This window comes from Larus michahellis, chromosome 9, assembly GCF_964199755.1.
Source record: "Larus michahellis chromosome 9, bLarMic1.1, whole genome shotgun sequence".
NCBI lineage: Eukaryota > Metazoa > Chordata > Aves > Charadriiformes > Laridae > Larus > Larus michahellis.
Genome location: NC_133904.1, coordinates 20,040,841 through 20,062,473, shown reverse-complemented (window position 1 = coordinate 20,062,473; position 21,633 = coordinate 20,040,841). Strand labels below are relative to the sequence as shown.

General features: G+C 38.0%; 1 protein-coding gene across 6 annotated transcripts in view; it reads left to right on the top strand.

Moving 5' to 3' along the window:
* The window catches only part of CIB2 (calcium and integrin binding family member 2), a 49,999-nt gene that overhangs the window by 4,546 nt on the left and 23,820 nt on the right, over positions 1-21,633 (top strand). For 2 of the 6 annotated variants that reach the window (XM_074600110.1, XM_074600108.1), the window contains exon 2: positions 13,850-13,884. The exons of 2 other annotated variants lie outside the window; for them this stretch is intronic. Coding sequence is in view for 2 of the 4 variants with exons in the window: in XM_074600107.1 (XP_074456208.1) it covers positions 3,835-3,885; positions 13,850-13,884 (86 nt within the window). In the remaining 2 variants the exon portion in view is untranslated. Of the gene's footprint in view, positions 1-3,398; positions 3,886-13,849; positions 13,885-21,633 lie in introns of those variants that run through there. 2 more of the 6 variants (XM_074600107.1, XM_074600106.1) reach the window with 2 other exon arrangements.

Sequence of the window (21,633 nt, the reverse complement as noted above, 5' to 3'; positions counted from 1 at the left end):
TCTTTTTTCCAGACTGAAGAGACCCAAATCCCTCAGCTTTTCTTCACAAGAGAGGTGTTCCAGTCCCCTCATCATCTTTGTAGCCCTTTGCTGCACCCTCTCCAGCAGTTCCCTGTCCTTCTTGAACTGGGGAGCCCAGAACTGGACACAGTACTGCAGATGTGGCCTCCCCAGGGCAGAGTAGAGGGGGAGGATGACCTCTCTCGACCTGCTGGCCACACTCTTCTTGATGCACCCCAGGATGTCATTGGCCTTCTTGGCCACAAGGGCACATTGCTAGCCCATGGTCATCCTGTTGTCCACCAGGACTCCCAGGTCTCTTTCAGCTGAGCTGCTCTCCAGCAGGTCAGCCCCCAACCTGTACTGCCGCATGGGGTTATTCCTCCCCAGGTGCAGCACCCTACGCTTGCCCTTATTGAATTTCATAAGGTTCCTCTCTGCCCAACTCTCCAACCTGTCCAGGTCTCTCTGAAGGCGGTGCAGCCTTCTGGTGTGTCAGCCACCCCCCCCAGCTTTGTGTCAACAGCATATTTGCTGAGGGTGCACTCTATAGACTACTTAGTAAACTTTATTTTCAACTGATTGCAAGATGTATGCTATGTGTTGCTAGATAGCTTAAAATCACTTACTTTGGCAAGCAGTTTAGAGAAATTGAAATACAGTAAAGTGTGATGAAAGGCTGGTACTGATAACATTATGGTCAGATCTTGCTGTGTACATAGAAAAGTATTGATTTGTTGCAGTAACTTGTGCTGGGAGTAAGTATTGCTTAACACTCAACTGGCAAATTAAACTAATCTTTCGTAAATACAAACAAAACTGAAAAAGAGCAAACTGGAAAATTATCTGATCTTTGATACATACAAACAAATAGGAAGAGTGGAAAAGAGTTTGGGTGTTATACCATCTTCCAATTTCACCCTGTTAGTATGGCAAGATAATTATGCAGTGAAATATAGGTAATACTATAGCATGCTTGAGAAGAACTAGCTTGTATAGTGGAACCCTCAACATTCAGTGTTTGAACCCTCTTTTTAGAAGTCTGTGCATTTTAGTTTTATTTACTAATCGAAAACACTCTTCAGAGTATGGAAAGAAGAATTGAAGAAACAGTTTATTTTCTGGCCGCATACTCAGTGGATGCCATTTTCCTGCAGAATTTCTCTATGTTAGCATGAAACCAAAGCATTTCTAATATGCAAGAGAAAAGTGGAGGGGGCAGAGTGGAAAGCTGGGCTCAAAGGCATAAACAGGAATATGTCTGTGAACCTCAAGAACTCTACCTCTGGCCTCCTTTGTAACCACAAGTAAGTCTTATCTTGTTGGTGCGTTTCTTTTAGCCCTTTTGCTTATTATTATTATTTTGATTCTAAAGATAGAGACGTGATATGTGTGTCATCTAGGGTACAGTGGGACCAGACATCCAGGAATATAAAAGCAGGTAAAAAATGAAGAAATGAGGTGTCAGTCTTTTCATGGTAAGAATACTGTTAAGTATACAGAATCACAAGACTAAAAGATAGGGAGCCCATTCCACCTCTGGTGTCAATTCACTTCTGTATAATGATGTTAAAGATAATTTGGCCATTTATATTTAATCTGATTTGCATAGGCAGGCAACAGGCATTAGGTGGCTGTGAAAGGAGCGTTATTTCATGCAAATCACTTGGCTATGTATTGGTGTGGTCTGAGTGAGAAGAGCTGTTAGCTCTTGCATTTCAGTAGCACTGGATCATAACATGAAACATGCTTAATTATATGCATAACCAGTAAAGCCAACAATGAAGCTCATTCAGAGTTGAGGAGGTGTAAGAACTTTCAGAACTGTGAAAGTTCTTAATCTCAAGGGGTTCTTATGGATTGTTGTTTTCTGATTCAAAAAAGTGTGTTAAAAGAGCACTTTTAGTAAGTAGAAATACTGTCTTTTGCAGGTTTGGATTTTTTTTCTTTACATTCTGACTTGCTTGTGAAGAATCTTTTTGCACATGACAAGAATCCAATGCCACTGTGCCCTGGGTAAAAGAGAAAAGCCCACAGCACCAGTGGCTAGAAGAACAGAGGCCAGTTTGGTTGTGTAACAAACAGTCGATTCAACTGTCTGATATTTGAATAGATGCTTGCTGCAGTCTTGATCAGATGGTAGGACATTCAGAGTTCGTATTGTCCTTACTACTGTAGCTTCTTCCTTCTTATTTTGAAACTGTGCTGCAGTATGTTCTTTTGGTAGAATCCATTCATTTCACTGTTAAAATTCTGATGTTTGCTTATCACTAATAAGCCTTGTTGAATGCATCACAAGCTATTTGTTTTGTATATATGGTAATACCTTGTGGTTTTGTAGCACAAGGTAGTGCTGGTTTGCAGTTAATCAAATCTGCATTTCTAAACATTAGAACCTAAATAAGCTGTCTTTTACAACAGTCTGTGGTTCAGCACATCATAGAATGTTTTTACTACATATCCAACACCAATGCTGTTATCAGGATCATTAGAAGCTGTAGGAAAAAGCAGAAGATAATCCTCCCAGTGTTTTTATTAAACATGCTAACTTGCTGAGGAAATAATGACCATTGGCAGAGCTGTCGGTAAAGAAGGTAGGAATTTTATTAAATGTTTATAAACCTTTTCCTGTTCCTGTGCGCACGAATGGGAAGTGAGCAGTCCAAAGAAACTTACTCATGGCAAGTCTGTCCTCCCTTTTCCCATCCTTTCTCACTCAGCTGTCTTTGTACTGTTGTTATAAGAGCTTAACCTTCTGCAGATGTTAGATAATACAATTTTGGTTTAGTTTATTCGTTTTGTCTGCCTGCGTCTCTTACATGCTCTTTTATTTCCTTTTTTTTTTTTCCTTTTTAATTTTCATGGAAATAGGGTTGTATTACTTTAAAATACACTGTGAGCCCTCTAGTGGTACTTTCTACCTTTGCTTTAGGCTGTGGTAACATTTTTTTCTTTCCAGCTGTGCCTGCTTGAGCTGAAGGAGTCAGATTAACGTCTGTTTAAACTACTTTAATCTGATTTTTTGAATAATTATTTTATTAATTGAAAGTGAGAAGGAATACTTGCATTCACCAACATACCTGGGAATTTGGCACCTCAAGTAGTGAACTCACATCCTTGCTAGCCAGGGCTGGTTATAGCCACAGTGTGGACATAATCATTTACTGGGGAGCCCCTGCGGCACCTGGTGATGTTGTGGGGGTGCTCTGCACACTTTGAGCCTCCATCCAGCTGTATCTAACATTGGCAGCATGCTACGGGTCAGATCTCAGCACCGACTAGGATGTACTTTTATCTGTGGCAAGACCAGCTGCGGAAACATTTACTCTGCTAATCCATTTTTCTAGCTCCCAGATTTGCTGTGTGTAATACGACTGCGCTACCGAGCGCCATCGGGTGACGCAAAGCTGCTCATAACCATGAAGGTGCCGAGCAGGAGCGCCCTGAGGTCGCAGAGTGAACAAGCGAGTGAGGCACTGAGGCAACAGAGAGCTGATTTCTTCTAGCACTGGCTACTGGGGTTTTACCTTGTAAAAGCTCTGTATGCCTCTTAGAAAAGCATCTGAGAAAGGGGGAGAATGGCATCACTGTTTCTGGGCAACACCTGCCTGTGATTTTAACGCTTTCCTTCCTGGCACACTCAAGTCAAGCAAAGATTTCCCAGTACTGCGTCCTTCCTCGTTGGACAGGTACAGTCAAAACCAGTTCAATGCAGGCTTTGGGATTTTTTCAGCACATTCAAGGAGTATACGTGCTCTAAATGCCTACAACACAGAGGAATCCAGCTACTTCTAATGGGATGCATTTGCATAGAGGAAGAATTCCTCATTTAAGATGGGTAATAAGCAAACGATATTTACTGATGAACAGCTAGATGCCTACCAGGTAAGATATCTTAGTTTGCATTAAGGGAAGGAAAGGCGTAATCTTAATATGTTTGGGGGGTGGGGGGGTAGGAGTGATGTTTGTTGTTTTGGGGAGTGTTTTTGACAAATATAAACAAAAACTTCATTTGTAGCCTGCATGCATACATTCTACTGTTCCTTCCCAGAAGTTGTAATAGTATTGTAAGAATGGGATCCTGAATATACTCAGTTTAATTCCTTTCTCTGTATACAGGCAAAGGAGTCAGATCCTCAATGACTGGACTAGGAAGCAGGATAAAGACTGTGACTAGTTTGACAATGGGAGTTCTTAGTAGAATCTTCCTATTGAGTGTTTTGTAAAGAAGAAAGTGTAGCAATAACCTCTTTTTCTCTCCCTCATGCCTTTGCTGTCAATAGAGGTGAGAGGGAAAAAACCTCTCTCTTTTTTTTAGATCTTTTCTAATTTCTCTTCTCCTAAGGATAAGTCATAGAAATAGGCTTAATGTAATTCCAGAATCGGTAACCTTATGCTTGCATCCACTCCTGGATTGCAGTTTCTTACCTTAACAGAAGTAGTGTGCATTCTGTGTCCGGGGATAGCTTATTGGTTCTTCTTTATTTACTTCGCATTGCATCAGCTGAATTTTTAATAGGGTAAAAAAATAATAATTCTCAGTTTTCACTCATGTTTCATCACACCGCAAATCTTACTGAAATGGATAGCAGGAATCTATCTGCACAGTGGGCATCTTGAACAAGTTTCTGAAAATACAGCGAGGCAATCTATCGCATAGAAGTGTGCTGAAGAAGGAGGCAGCGGACTACTTATTATGAGGTGTAGATAGGGCTGGCTCCATTGCTCTGTTCTCTTATATGAAACGATAAATACAGAACTCACAGTGCAGGAAATCAGCATTTAACTTATCTCAGGATAACCAAGAGACAGATCCAATAACTTTCTTTTTACCTTCAGAATCTTTGACTCAAGCTCTTGAAGTAGAAATCATGATTTTAAATACTGATTTTCTTTGGAGTTACTGCTAACATGGACTTTTCATTTAGCCACAGTCAGGCTAGGGATATATGCTAAAATTCTTTAAAATGTTATCCCATGCTGAAAATAAGGCATAAATTAAATGCTCTTATTAAATTCCTAGCCTTTTTCTTGTCATTGTAGACTTGATGATCTTAAAGGTCTTTTCCAATCTAAACAATTCTATGATTCTATAAATGTGAAAATGGAACGTCTTTAATTTCCACTTTGTCACACGTCTCACTCTCACCAGCCGCCTGTCACTGTAATCTAATAGTCTAAGTTAATGGCCTTAGTTTTAGCAGTCTAAGATCCAAAAAGGCTTTTCTACATCCCTGCTGAAAGTGAAAGAGGGAACCAAGATCTGTAAAACATTGATGTCTGTGTTCCTACTAACAATAAAAGTGAACACAGAACAGAGCCCAACTGCAGTGAAACAAAACAAAATCCAAATGTAATTAATGTTATCTTCTTGACATAAACTGGCAAATGCAAGAGCTGAAACGTCATCCCTAATTCACTACTCTTCATGTAGAAATTGCCTTTCTCTAATGGCTTTTGCAGCCCCTGCCTTGCATAATGCTGGGTAATTGCTCTCCAAGCCTGGCAGCAGTTAGGCCCAGTGGATTCAGTCAGCCTATGGGATTTCTCTGTTACAGGCAGACTTGTAGTTCATTAGTATAGTGCTAGATAATTTTTGACTAGCAATAGCACCTGATAAGTGCTGTTTGAGTAGTAATAGTACTTGACACAAAGGTAAGTACAATAAAATAACAAGTTTCAGGACAGTAACTAATGTCCAGAATTTGTCAGGAAGGAATATTAGCCTCATGCTGTGAACGATCAGGCAAAGTCATTATTTTGCTGATTATTTCCCTCTGATCCATTAATTACTGCATACCTCTCAGATCTTTTAAACATAGAAATCCTGGGCGTACTGCTGTACCACCCACACAGAGAGCTCTTGTCTCTCCGCTGCGTTCTGGGGGAGCGTGCACTTGCTGTAATACAAACGGAGCTGTTTGACTTGGAGTTTGCCATCTTATCTTCCTTGTTCTCATATGTGGAATTTCTTCGGAACAGAAAAGGGGAGAATGGGGTAATGGTTCCAAAATTTTTAAAAGGCAGGTTTTTGATTTCTTGAAACAGCAGTTGGGTTGCCAGGTCCTCTGTACGCTGGACCAAAATAAACCACTGTTTACCTGGGTCCACTTTGCAAGAATCTCTTGTGCATATCTGTAACCCAGTGTACAGCCAGGCATCTGCATATAAATGGCTTTGAAAATGGATCATTGATTAATCCTTTTTTTCTTTTTCTTTTTTTTTTTTTTTCCAAATAAGAACTAGGCAGCTTCTTGTGAATTTGTATGTCAGTACAGTTGGTACTGTACTCCTTACAGTAATACTTATAGAGTCCATAGTATCAGTATAGCAGAAGCAAAAGCATCAACTTAATCCTTTTTGTAAAATAGACATATTTTTTTAAATTCCTCACAGTTCCTATTGGAAGACTGTTCAAAACCTCACTCCCCTCATGGTTAGACTTATAATTTCTCTATTTGAATATATTTCTGGCCATTGTATTATCTGGTTGTAACTTCCACCATTTTTGTGGCATTGAGTGCTGGAAAGAACACAAATTGCTCTGAGCTTCTAGTACCTGAATGCTACTTTAGTAGTGAAATCTTCTTTTTCTTAATGCATTTTTTTTTCCCTAAGTGCTTGTTGCATAGGAGGCACTTCTGATAGGTAAAAGGGAGATGGAAAAGTGAGACGTTAATGTGCTTAAAGTATAGTAAAACCATATGTAAGTGGCTTTAGCTTTCTGAAATAAAGATTAAGCTGCAGAAAAATCACATGCTTGAAGAGCTAGCATACATAAATCTCAGATCATTAACATGATACTAATTAAATGAAATAACCTCATTTGATTTGTCTAAAACTTTCTGAAATGCTCATATATAACCTTGTTTTTGCATATAAACTGTCATATTGAAGAATCACTTCTTAGCAGAACCTTTACATTTAAATTACATAATTGTAAATCAGGTCGCCCACAAGATGACCTCAATGTTTTTAATAGATGAGTGTTTTAAATAATCTTCCTTAAGACTGGTGATGGGTGGCCAGATGAAACTGTTTGTAAAAGAGATGCGTGATAGGACTTGATAATATTAAATCTCTCATAGCTTTTATTTATTTGGAATAGGTAAAGGCAGTTTATCTAAAGAAGCACTGGAAAGCTGCAAATCTAACACCTTGTCATATCACCTGTTATTAAGATAGTGTTCTAATTGGCAACTCTTTAAATTTTCATAAGCTTCATGAAATGTTTTGGAAATTAGGCGTTTGCAAACATTGGTTTCCTCATTGAGATTCACCTCATTTAAAAAGTTAGCCTTGTAAGAAAATGAATTCTACTGGAGATTTCTGCTTCTTCTGCCCTTAGGGTACTTGGCTGTTTGGGGTTTTTTTGTGTGTTTTGTTTTGATAGGTGGGGTTTTCTTGTTAGGTTGTTTGTTGGGTTTTTGTTTTTTTTACATAAAATGCAAAATCTAACCAAGATCTGGTTAGGGAAAAGGTAAATATTAATCAGCAAGAAAGACGTATTTCATTGCAATCAAAGAACGTTTTAAAATTAAGCTTTCAAAAGTTGTCCACAGGTTCTAGAGGTCAAGTCTCATTATGAGAAAAGAAAATGAACGATAATTTTAGGGTTTTGTTGAGTGATGCTGTATGAAGATGCTCAGAGCAAATAGAAAATAAAGGTATACAATGAAGCGACATCAGAGCTGTATATTGGCCTCAGTGCCCTGCGTTTCTCACTGAGAAACAATTATATTGAGCAGGAAATGCATAGAAGCTGTGCTTGGGGTATGCACAAACTACTGCACTGTTCAGTCAATCTCATTCCCTTTTCTGGCGTTACTCAAATAAGTGGTCTGAATTTTATATTAATTTGATTCTGTTTTTTTTCTTAGTAGACAGAATGTAGACAATATAGGGCACAAAAATTTTATATCAGATATTACAGGTTTTATTGCAAGCCATTTCTTTTAGTATTTGTTCATTAATGGGATTATTTATTCTATTATTTAATGCTGCCTCAAAACAGACTGATGCTTATCCTGGCTGTCTTCTAGGCAATATTGCAATAAAAGATTGTAATATGAAATAATAACTTGCTGCTTTTACAACAACATTTGTCTATTACAGAGCTAACTTTTTTCCTTTTATTAAAATTCTAGTCAAAGTGGGATTCAACTATATTTCATGAGAATTATGCAAAACCAGCGGAAACAAGTTACGTTATGATCTGTTGGGAAATGCCGTTTATAAAATGAAACTAGGTCATCAAGCTATCTTTTGATTTAAAAAGCTATGCCTGACTTAATCAGGATCTCTGATGAAAATGAACCCTTTGCAAGAATACAAAAAGTGTATTCATCACAGGTTCTCCACAATCTTCCGTAAAAAGTACTTTTCGGTTTGATAGAGTATTGCTGTTGATGTGCAAATTTTAGATAGCATAATAATGAAACAGGGTTTTTGTGAAATTATGCTTTAGGCAGATTCTGGTTTCGTGTTACCATTTGGTGCATATATAGATTGAGCAAAATGACATTTGTTGACAGGTTCTTCCTCAGTTTTTGCTAATGTCTGACTGGTTTTACTCCCATGTTGCAGTATAAATACATCAACTCTGTGTGTGTTTTACTTACACAGGCTGTAGTTCTAAAATATATATGATTACAAATAAAGATAGGCTGGATGTTAAAACCTCCATTGACATTCTGATTCAACCAGCATTTTTTAAGATAAAAGTCCATATACCAATACTATTATTAATGCAGAAACTAACTCTGACAGGATTTTTGTAGTGTTTAAATCTTGATTCACTAAAGTACTTGCACAGGTACACAACGAAGACCGGTGCTAGTCTCATTGAATTCCAGTCTCCAGAATTCCATACAAAGAATTCTCTTTGTATGTTTACAGTGATGAAAATACATAAATATCCTGCTGACTAAGTATGCACAACTCTATACCAATCTTAGTTGTATGGCAACTCGAATAAAAGCATTGCATTTGTAAATTGTTACCAGAATAGAGTTAATAATAGATCCTCTATGAAAGTTCATTTGCTTCTATTCAGCGCCTTTTTGATTACTTCATAGGATGCTGTTTTTCTGGTGTTTTGATTAAATGTTCTTACACATTGTGTGCTTTTGGCACAGTACAAAACATCATTTGTGGTTTTAAAAATGAAGCCTCTGAAAGAATTTGTTTGAAATATTAACATTTACAATAGTGCAGGGTTCAGTACTTCTCATTTCTTAAAAGCTGCTCAGTAAGATCTAAGTCTGGATCTAATCTGTCTTGCCTTGAGGATATTGTCAACATTCCTGTTAGTCATTGGTTTACGTTATCTGGGGCTTGCTGGCTTTTGTTTGCAACTGTTTTTCTAATTCAGAGTGATTTCATATTGCTAAGACTGTTTTATATTATTTCCTTATTTATAAAACTTTCCAACGGAGCTGTTGCATGATCAGACTAAACCTGCCCTTATGAAACTATTCATATAAAAGGCAGAATTATAGATGTATTGTCTTAGAGGAGAGAAATATGCATCTAATGGGTTTAAGAAATATTATTTCACAGTAACTTTGCATACTTGGGCATTGCTATTCTTTCATTCTGTTGTTCCATTCTCCAGCTTTCCTTCTTTTCTGCAGTGTTTTGCTTATCTATGTGAAATTAGCTTTATTTGAAGACTGCTTCATGCACAATGATACTTGCTTCTAAAAGTGGTGAGTGACAATCTTTCATTCAGTGGACTCTGCTGCCATTCATAAACTGCACGCTGCAGTCTGGTATTGGCAATAGATCCAGCAGAATAACATGTGGTCGGATTCTGGAGCCATACCTCGTGCTATGCTGTGTATGCACACTTTACATAAAGTTAAGTATCAGCATTTTTAGCACAGTTCTCTCTATTCCTATTTTTGGTTCAAATCACTGTAGAACTAAACATAAAGCAGAACTGATCCAGGAGTTTGCAGTGAAGTCTTACAGACTAGTGGAAAAGGCAAACTACCATATTTCAGTCTGTTCCTGTTTTGTCCTAAACTTACATTCACCTGAGACACAGGAAATCAAAAAATAAAGCTCTATCAGCCTCTAGATTTTGCTCTTTTATAAAGTAAATGTTAAGAGCAGAGACCATTATTAACTCTACTTTACAAGCAATGTTAAGTGACTTGCAGAAAGTCATGCTACCAGCCAAGAGCAAGGCCACCCATAGATACACCAGCTATCTGACTCTATTATCTGCAAAATATTTTAAGAACCAGTTAAGCCACCTAAATGCCAAATTTGAGAACCAAGTCCCATTATACAAGCTAATGATCTCATTAAAATCAATGGGAAATTTTCTGTTTGCTTTATTTTATTCACTTTGCTGGACATAGGGAAGTTAAGTGGATAATTGCAGATTTGTTTCAGTGATATCTTGCCTCCAAAAAACCAGCAGTGGTCCTTTATGTCAGACTTCTAATTAGCTTGATTATTAAGGGCACAAGGACAGACTGAGTGGGACAGTTGATCTTGGGAAAGGAGCATGTATTTTCTCAGGGGCTGGAGTAGGTGACCTTTCGAGGCAAAGCCTCTATTCCAAATAACCTAAAACCCACAAGGGGCCTCCTGTTAGCAGAACTTTTTCAGGGCGTTGTATAGCATTAGAAATAAAAGCAACGATTCTCAGGATAAATTCCTGCCAGAAATTTTAAATTTATAAGAATTCTGAGAACTCTGGTGACGTGTATTTGTTCGGTATTTAGTTTGTGCTTTTCTAGCTGGACTCCCAGTGGCTTTAGTGTCCAGACAGAATAGGCAGGTTGCTTTTTAAGTTTATAATAAACTCAAATACAGTCCATATAATAGCAAATGTGTTCCATGATATCTCTGACTTGAAGGAAGATGAATGTCATCATATGCATAAATGACAAATGTTTCTAGGACCCACTTCACCTTTCCTTATTGAGGGAGTTCATTTAACATTTTAGTTTACTATTTGTTGTCCATCATTGTGTATTGTCTATATGAATGAAGTAGCCAGAAGAAAATTGGATGATTCACCTCCGCGTTTCTTTAGCCAAAAGGCTTTAATTAAATTGGAATTAAATTGCTGGATTTCCAGCAACTATAAAATGTAATTATGTTATTTAGACCCTTGTTCCATTGTGACTTTAATCCAACTTAGGGCTGTGCTTTCAAAAAAGAAGGAAAAAAAAAAAAAAGGCAATCATGCACCTCTTTCCTGCCATCAATAGATACTTGTTTTAGCTTTATCTCTTGTACGAGCACTACTGACGCTATATTCTAAGCCACTAAAAGGAAGTGATCCAAGCTGGAAGTTAATCCATTTTTTGCTAGGTTAGTTTCCTTCTTTCAGAGTTCTCTGGTGCAGTTACACTACTCATTGGCGTGAAGTCCACGTAAAGGAAGAGGCAGAAATAAGAAGCTGAGGGCAGCAAGGGATGGCTGGACTTCCCTTTCAGGGATAGCTTGGAGCCGTGGCTTTTACATTTGTCATCTGAGACCAGACAGGCTTCTTAATGGTAAAGCATTTCTTAAGTGGTGTGTATGATCTTGCTGTGGATCGAAGTGTAGGCCAGGTCACAACTAATTTGTGCTCTGACCCTGAGTAGCTTTAAGGTCTCTGCAAGTGGTATGTGAAACCACTGTAATTTTTTTTGACACCCCTCATCCCTGACGCACAATTCCATGTAATTGGCAGGCATAATTGGAATACTGCAGTCAGTAACAGTGGTCAGACAGGTACTTGCAACTACTTTTGGTATAAAGCTTTTCAAAATCAGTAATTTTAGATTATATTAGTAAAAATCTTTTTTTATTAAAAAAGAAAAGGCCAGACAATAGGGTTTGTTGTCAAAGACGTGAGGTTACTCAGAATAAAAAAAAATAAATTATGTGGACCTCCAGTGAAAAGGGTTTATCATCTGACCTCTTAACGTGTCTTCCAGTGGCATTTTTGCATGAGTTCTGGAAGGTAAAGGGTAACTTTTCTTTTTCATCTTTATCACCATTTGCATATCAATTCCCTGTCAGCTTTCTAGTTAATTAACAGTGTCTGCTGTTTTCTCAAGCCTGTATAATTACAGGATGATTGCTGCTGAGGGCATTACAATTATTGGTGAGATTGCACCTGCCTTTCATTAGTAAATGAAGCATCCTTAAGTGACAGTTTGACCGTAAGTGTCGAATGTGCTGGAATTAATGAAGACTTAACCAGCTGGCTCCTATTTCACTTTGTGCAGTTCCAGACAATGTGACATCAGTGTCAGCAGCTCACAAGGTGCTTCCTGTTGTGCCTTGTAACACAATACACTAAAGAAGGAGCTGCTTCTCCAGCCACTTTATACGGAGGAGAGCAAGCAAACTCAATAATTGATAGTACGCAGGACTGAGAGCATACCTGGATACCCAAGATGAGCTGTTTGACTGCTTCAGCAGGCTGTGATCATTTGCTTTTCCCCTACTTGGAAGAAGCAGGCATTTAGCCAGAATGGTTCTCAGCTTAGGAGAGAAATGCTTTTTCAGTAGTTGACTGAAGAGCAGGACCGGGGGAGTCATACTAGTTGTGTATACTCTTAAGTATGACTTACCAAGTCCAATGGTGTTATCTTGTCACTAGCTGATTTAATAATATGATCTATTTTAAATATGTTTACATTAAAGGAGGAAAACAACTAAGAGCAGAATTCTTAGGCAAATGCCTTGCCACATCACACAGGCCTGTGGGAGAGGTGGGTAATTGGGAAGAATTTTGTGGTTTAGTGTTTGTTTCTTTATGTATACACCCTCACCAGCCACTAGCTCTAACACAAGAAGGTGCCTCTTCTCTGCATTCATCACCTGAACAATGTTCTGAACTGATCATCCAATTTTTCATTGCCACCAGTGTTCCTAGTTTTGGATGGAGGGCAGAAGTTGCCCTAAATATATATTAAATAAGATAGTAGGGATTAGCGGGTATTTCTGTTAATGGGATGGGACTGATTATTATGGTTCCTCACAGGACCTGAAAATATAACTTATTTTGTGACTGACATAGAATGACATCAAGTGCGAAGTGTTTCACTGCTCATGTTATGGTTCTTTTGTGAAGTGTGTGAATTCTTCTGGCAAAATGCAGATGTTCATAAAGAGTGAATTAAACCCGTGTAAATGCAGTCCCACACAGAGCCATTCAGAATGCAAGCGAATGCTTGTAAGCTGCTCTTTCATGTTCAGCCAGCTCCACTTTGCATTCTAGTAAGTTATTTCAAATTCTGCGGTACCACAGGGAAAGCAGAATGGTTTGCGTGCTGTTTGGGGCAGGGGCTGTCGTCTTGTCCATGTTCCTAACATATGGGAGTTTGCAGCCTTCGCCAAAGTGACCGCAGTGCAAAGTAATTGTTAGTAAAGAGTTAATAACTAATAAATAAGTACATAACTTTTATTATTAAATCGCTTGCCTTTATTAGAGGAATACTGCAAGGTAGAAGATAGTTTTCTTCATCTATTTGTTATTTACAGCTTTCTAGATCCATTTATTGAATGTTTTTGGCCTATACCTTACTTTTTTGACTTAATTTTGTTTCTGGTCTGGTCATTCCACAGTGGAGAAGTATTTCAGCAAGCTGGGTTTTTTCCTCCTAAACTTTCACATTAACAATATATTTTTTTCCTGATAGCCCTGTCCTTAGGAAATATCAGTTATTTTATAGCTTATATTACTTTCTGAGTCTAAAGCAGATGGTACACAAATGGCATCTTTAATGTTTTTCTGCCAGATCTGGGTTTCCTTCCAAAAGGTTGAAAAAAGCTTCTTTGCTGTTGTTTTCAATATTTTTATAGTACAGTAACACGTTTTGTTTTTTAACAGGATTGCACATTCTTCACTCGGAAAGAAATCCTTCGGTAAGTAAATTGTATTACATTTTTCCTTCATGGTTCCAATGGAAAGGATTAAATCTTTTTTTCTGACTTGTGAGGGAACCAAAGATAGCCAGTTATTTTGCATGAATGAATGAGTGTAGGATTGGACTCAAGATACACTTATATGTAGATGTGTATAAGGAAACAGATGGCAAATAGCTTGATGTCAATATCATAGGCTTTTCTGGGGATAAGCCATTGAACAGTTGAGAGCCAGTGACTTTTTATGAAGGGAATTTGCTGCTTTTGTGCCCCAAGGAGGGCACATCATTCAGTACGGGTTTTGATATCGACTTAAGTGTGGGGAAAACTGTTGGAACTTAAACTGCAGACTGCTAAACATGTTTTGGGGTTTTGTTTTGGGTTTTTTTTTCTGTACGAACTTTCCCTACAGAAAGTCCTGAAGATTAGGATCACTACTAAGCAATAATAGAAGATCTCGCTGTTTGCAGTAAAAGGGCCTTGGTTTTTATTGGTAGTGACAGATTGAGCCAAACTGAACTAATGTCTGCCTGTGTCTATGCTGACTTCTTGCCCTGAATCCTGCCATGGATTCTTGATCTTCTAACCATTCAGACTAAGGATCCGTAAAAGCATGATGAAGATCCTGTCCTGTCAGTACACCTGTTGTTTTTCCTGAGGATTTCTGCCCCATTAGGGAGTGAGAATAAATCTGTGGTAGGTATCTAGACCTAGGAGCTCATAGTGCTTCAGGATTCTCAAATGTGAATGGCTTGTCAGACGTAAGAAGCCTTTGTTTTCATAAACATTGGGAAGTGCTCTGGAATCAAAAATAGACATGGTCTCTGAGAGAAATGCCTTTGCTCTGTTGCTGTAAACCTCAGACTGATGTTCAGTGACTCTGTCAAGGCAAAAACTAATGGCATGGCTTTGAGTGGTGTGCTTTATTTTTTGCTGGAAACATAAAGGTGGTATTTCAGCTAATTTCTTGCATACCTCGTTCTCATTACTCGCGGAGAAGTGAGGCACTCGCTCCTCAGCAGTGCACAACATCTCTGAGACCGCTGTGCAGTAAAGAACATTGCAATACCACCACCTAACCCAGGATTTAATTTGGTCCAGGTCCCTCTTATGTAAGTGTTATGGTTTAAAATTTAGTCAGATTATTGATGTACGTTCTCATGATACACGATGGTGTGACGGAATAAGTCAGAACATGTGTGCAGTGAGTGGGTGATAGCTGGCACAAAGATAAACTAACCTTTATGCAGGCTGGCTCCAACAGAAATACTGGTATCCTCAAAACGAGTCAGGGCTTCACAAAAGTGAATTACCATGGCATGGATGTAACTTCTTTAGCAAAGCATTCCTTAGCTGCAAACCTCTAGGAATGACGCATAATCGTTAGCTATAAAGAGGTATCATTCTGTGTTTGTGGTACGCTACAAAAAGTCGTGCAGCGTAAATAAAAACAAATGGTCATTGTATGTTCTGTCAGGGCTGCAATGTTGTTAGTTCTGCCTGAGAACACTGACTTTGGCAATAACAGAATTTGTCATCACAATTCGTTCAGAAAAGCAGCCGTGAGTCCAAAATAACAGACTTTATGGTTTAGACATCAGAATTGATGCGGTGGTATTTCTGTACTGTCATTAGTCCCAGCAGTTGGATACAAAATAAAAGATCTCCCTGTATAGTCACCAAATCTCAGGTACATACATTATATATCCAGGAAAAAAAAAAATAAAAATCCCTAGTGGCTTAGTGTAATTTCCTGTATAAAACAGATCTTTAGCCATGTTCTAAATCTTTTAAAAAGCAACAAATACTGTTCTTCTGTTTCACAGGGCTACCTTGGTACATGACTTCTGAAATAAACGTGTTTGGATTGGATAAACTGAAAAAATTGCTTTACGTTTCTAAAATTCCCTTTGAAGTCAAAATTGTTAAAAGCTTTATAAACAGTGAATTACTTGTATTTGTACTGTGTTCCTATGAGGGAAATAATTATGAATTAAGGATTTTATGTTTTACATACATACATAAGGTTCTCTTTGTCGTCTGAATGCTCAGTCCAATCAGAGAATTGGGACCCTTTCAGGGGAAGTGATTTGTAAACTGTGATACTGTGTCGTCTTGCTCTTAGGAATAATTTCTTTTTCTCCTTTGGGATAATCTCTAAGGAAATATTGGAATTAGCCTGAAAGAATCATTGATTTCCACTGCAAGAAGAAAAGTGACTGATTTTGGTACTTGTACACCTAAAATACATCTAGAGAAAAATTTGTGGACAAATAGGAAGCTTAAAACATGTACAATACAGGCCCAATTTGAAGATTATGACATAAAATGTGACCAATTTTATAGCAAGACTGTAACATTGGTGGGGGGAGAATGGACTCAGAACTATAAAATGCGGATAAAAGTAAGGAAATAAGGAATCAAACATCTCCACAGAGGTTGTAATTAGGAAAGTGCTTAATCTGAACAGGCTGACTTTTTTTTTAATCTAGAAAACAACGGTTCCAAACTGTAAATTTGAACCATCATGTGCAGCTGAGAAAATACAGAAAGTGTACTTTGAAAAATACACTGCACGTTTCAAGAAGATATTATAAAGTAATCAAATTAAAAAATGTCATTGAATGGTAGGCAGACAGGAATTTACGGTGTTGCAACATCTGCCTATGAAATGAAGAGTCAGCAAGTTCTGTTCTCTTTTTTTCGGTTGCAGTGGATAAAAAAAATACTTGTAGAGAATGAGTTTGCAATGTACAGCTTTGACAAACAAAAACTAGCTGAATTAAAGAGATATTTCTGTACAGAATCATCATAAAACTTTCACATGCATTCTTCAGTTTTTCTTGGTATGTGAGACAGGTAAAATTTAGGATGAAGCTTGATATCAGGGCATTGAAGGCAAAGTTTCAAAAAATTCTAAAAATCACAATAATGAATGATCTGGATTTGCAAGTATTTTTTATATAACAGTATTCTGGGGTTGATTTTTGGTGTATGCCATATCCAAAACAGGAGACTGTATTGCACACAGGACCTTTGGTAATGGTAAAAACAGGTCACAATTTATTTCAGCGAGTAAGAGCACTCCATTGTCCTGCAGGACCGTTGGCAGCATAAAGGAATATCTGAGTAGAAATGGATCTTTATTCTTCATTTGATTTAGGTAGATTGCACAGTATTACAAATCCCACGCTGCTGACAGAACACTACATGTATCTCACTCAAAACTGTGCCATTTGAAACCAGATTTGCAGAGAGATGATTTGTAATTTTTTTTTTCCCCTTGCATGGCAAGTGTGACATAGAGTAGAGGAGGTCACTGTAATTCATAGGACTTTATGATAAAGGAAACGAATTGTGGAGAAGGACACAAAAGGGTCCAAGAACAAGAGGATGCTTTTCTAAGAAAGTTTGACATGGGGACTGTGGGTGGGATTGGGACTGAGGAATTGGAAGCTCCTGTTTATTTTCTTACTCTGGCACTATTCTATGTAAGTAACTGAGCACCTTTGACAAATTGCCGCTGTAATTTGTCTGTGTTACTTACACTTAATATTTTTGTGCCTCTTAAGTTGAGGATATTTCCTTTGTCTTGTCTGTTTAGATTGCAAGCTCTGCCTGGTAAGGGTAATTTGAACTATTTTTACATGCAGTGTGCTAAAATTGATCTTAGTTGTAGATTTTACATTTTATGGTATGAAAAAGCTGTTCTGAATATTTTTTTGAGGCTTATGGTATCTCTGAGAGGTGTTATTGTCACTTGGTAGACCTGGTCATTTAAATAGAACGACTAATGAACAGTGAAGCATTGAATGTGGCAAATAGTATTTAAGTTAAAACAACCCTGATGGATTTTTAATAAGATTGTTTCTCTAAAAAGCATAGAAATGTAAACAAAGAATTTTGTCATAATTTGCTTTTCTCTCTTCAGTAGCATAAAAGAGCGTGAATAAAGGTAATGATAACACCCAAATTTGTAATAATTTCTTGTGAAATAGAAGTGTAGCTCCTTCCAATAACATTTAATGGACCTCAGCTTGAGTACTGTGAAAACCTAATAATACATTTTGTATTTTGTAACTGAAGTTGTAAGGAAACAGTCAATTTCCTGAGAAGAGAACAAAGCATACACTTAGACTTAATTACTTTATTTATGCTTGTGGACTGTGTACGGGAGATAAGGGAGCCATTGCATGACTTTGCACGCTACCTGTATCAAAAAGAGCAAACCCAATAATACTTATGAGGAACAGTGCAACATTAGAATATGATTGTGAAAAATAGATATTTGTGGGGTAAGAGGTTAGGTTAATGGATGGTGAAATGTAGATGCTCTGTTTGAAAAGTACAGTATGCAAAGCTGAATACTAATGTTTGATGTAAAATGCTTAGAAGAATAAAATCATGAGAGTAGTTCCGTAAAGGCCTAAAATCATGGGAGAAGGAAATAGTCACTTGGAATAATTGTATTTCCTCTTCTGCCTTATCCTCACAGTGTGATGTTTCTGCTTATTGGGAACCTTTATACACAATCAGTTTGTGATATGGCACATAGAAATACAATCAATAGCATTTTTTTACTGCGTATAAATTGTCGAATACAAATTGCTGTCAAAGGAATAGAGTAGAATCAAGAGGTATTTCTGCCTATCTGAAGCGAAGTTTCACTGGGTGGGAATAAAGTGGGTTATGATCCCCTCATTAATTAGCATTTACTGATTTAGCATGTCCCCACCTCAGTTAGGAGGGAATTAAGTACCATTGTGCGTGTCTTTATGCACTGCAGCATGCTCTCAGGTGTGATGTGAAGGAAGTGCAGGTCCAGTTCTGTTTAGCCTGAACTGAATTTCTTGTGCATCTGCAAAGTTCAGTGAGACAACCCAGCAAGGTGTAACCTTACCAAAAGAAAAAGTTAATAGTTTTTCGGCTGAAGACAGCCCCCCTGGCCGGCTCACCATCCAGCGTGTTAGCAAGGACAGAAGGGAAGGGGCGCAGTTGTGTACATGGGGATGAAGGGATGAATATGGCTGCTCCAATTGAGATCGATTTAAACTGATGTAAACCAGCATGAGACTGCAATTAGGTGAAATGGGCTAAGTGCTTTTATCTGTCCCTACAGGAAAAGTAGCCCATCAAAAAGTCCAAACAACAACAAATCTATTTTCTGCTGGTTTAATGAGCTGAATCAGCTCTCCGAGGGATCGGATGAGTGCTAAAGCTGGTGCGAGAGCCAGAGTGAGCAAATGCAACTGAAAATGAGGAAAGGAGAGGAGAGCAAGACTTAGCATTTCAGTACCAGTAAGGTGTTAGATTGGCTTAGTCTAACTTTAGTTTTGGTGCCAGCATCAACTTAATTCAACATAAACACAGGCTGTGGCCAAAGGGGTTGAGGACACATTCTCTTGATTGATAATCTGGGTGTGGAAGGCATTATGTTTGCAAATTATCAGGAAATAGTAGAATTTACGAATTTAAGGTGAAGAAGAAAGAACACAGAATAATAAAAATGGGTCTAGGAAAAAAAATAAAGTTAGACTGCAGCAGAGGCAAGCGTGCCTAGTGAAAGAGAAAAATAGAAACCACAGCTCATTATCTGTGTTTGATAGCTATTTATCACCAGAAAACCTAAATACACTCTTAAGTCTTTGTTGAAGATGATTAATTTTGAGAAGTGCTTAACACAACTAAGAGGATTCATTTATGGGCCCGGGGCAAGAACGTGTTAAAGAATGTTGGGTAATACAGGCATATTTATATTATCACTGACTCAAAACCTCATCTAAAGTACTTACAGGACAGCTGACAATTTTTTTAGAGTTGTTATTGATTTCATTAGTAGGTGTGCGTTAGAGCTTTGAAAACTTGCCCCACTTTTCTGAAGGAGAATGTGGAAATTAAACAGGTGTGTATAGGTTCAGGACACGACTTTGGTGTACAGAAAGATGCCAGAACACCCTGGTAGGCCATCAGTTCGTAAGTGCCTAGAACATAATATGTGCTCGGAAGCAGCCCCTGTGGAGTTGTTAAAAGCAAATCTCCTTCTTTGAGTGGCTGCTCTTGTGGCTAAGAGAAAAGAAACAGATGCAACATATCTTTATTTTGGTAAAGCCTTTTATATATTCCTGTATGTGTTAGTCCTTTTCTACCTGTGTAAATGCACTAACCTCTTGGCTAAGGTACTATTGAATGTACTTAGAAAATTTCTGAGAATGGTAAGAAAAACTGAGGTGAAGAGGGTTGCAGGAACCATTAAGATTTAGTTTTTTCAACAGTGCTCAATCTATTAGAGAAATTATTGGATCCAAAATCAGCAAAAGGAAATTCACAAGCACATACTAAGAACTGAGAAAAATTTTCAAGCACAGAATGCAATGTAACAAAAATAAATTGAGCAGGGGGTTAGTTGATCTAAGTAAAGGGAGCATAATTTTAACAAATAAACAAAACCTGTGAAACCCCCTGATGCTCTTGCAAAAAAGGGAGCTGTAGTTCTAGGATGCATTAACGTCAGCATTGTATATAAAATAGGAGAATTCCATTCCAGTCACCATTGTTGGGACCTCAGTAGGAATAGACTATCCAGTTTTGGGCATCACCATTCAAAGAAGATTTGTTGTACTGGAAAACATCCAGTAGAGAGAAACAAGAATAAGAGAAAAAATGGCACATGAAGAAAGGTTGGAAAAACACTTTATTCATAGCATGAATGTGTTTATATAACGTGCCTCTCTTGTGATTGTAAATGGGAACAAACGGCTGAGTTGTCTCTTATAAGGCAGTATTTCTCATACTCAGTTTTGTAAATCTGATTTTCTAGCGGACAAGCTTTTACTCCAGTAATAATGCTTATCTGCTAGCCAGCCCATCTGTTTCTGTTTCTCCCTGTAGACTAGTGCAGTTTGGCAAATACCCAAGCATTCAACCACAGGTGTTCCTGCATTGTCTGTCCTAGCCAAAAAGCACAAAATCTGTAAATTAAAGTTGTATGGCTTGAGACTGACTTAACCTAGCTAGACAATTGCTGGGGGAATATGGCACTAAATTACCAAGCTGGCCACCATCTGGACAGTCAACAAACCTTTGAACCGTTTTGTAGAAGAAAATTAGTAGTTCTGTTGCATTCTCTTCTCTGCCTGTTTCTTGGCATGTTTTTGACGGGTGAAAGGTGAGGTGCAGAGGAGGCCGCCTAGCCAATCCAGCTATATGCTGGGTTTTAAATCTGAAACCAGCCTGAGATTTAAGTTGGGAGATAAGCAGTGGTGTCCTCCAAGTGTCTGGAGAACCTTCCTTATAAGGGAGCAAATGCAGCAAACTGCTGGAGATGCATCTCCCTGTGGAGCAAGTTGCTATGCAGGTGGAGGCAGGGGTTAGAATACAGCTCCTGTTTTTCTAACACATCCCATCTTTCAAAAAGCTTGGGGTTTGTATGCAGAAGGGGGAAATTCCCATATTGTCAGCTTTGGAGCAAATAAGTATCTGCCAAGAGAATAAAGTTGAGCGGAACTCTGTATGCTTGGGAATCTTCCTGAATTTCGTGCAAGAAACTACATACAGGAAGAATGTATATCCTGAAGCTGCTATTGATCTTCTTGTTAATTATGTTTCTGTTCTTGTTGGTAATAAAGTTTCTGTATCCTCTATGAATGTAAAAAAAAGGGCTTCTAGACAATTCTTGCATCTCCTGTACCATAAAGCTTTCCTTTATTATATTTTAGTCAGGCTGCGCCTGTTTTGCTAGGCTCAGGTGAA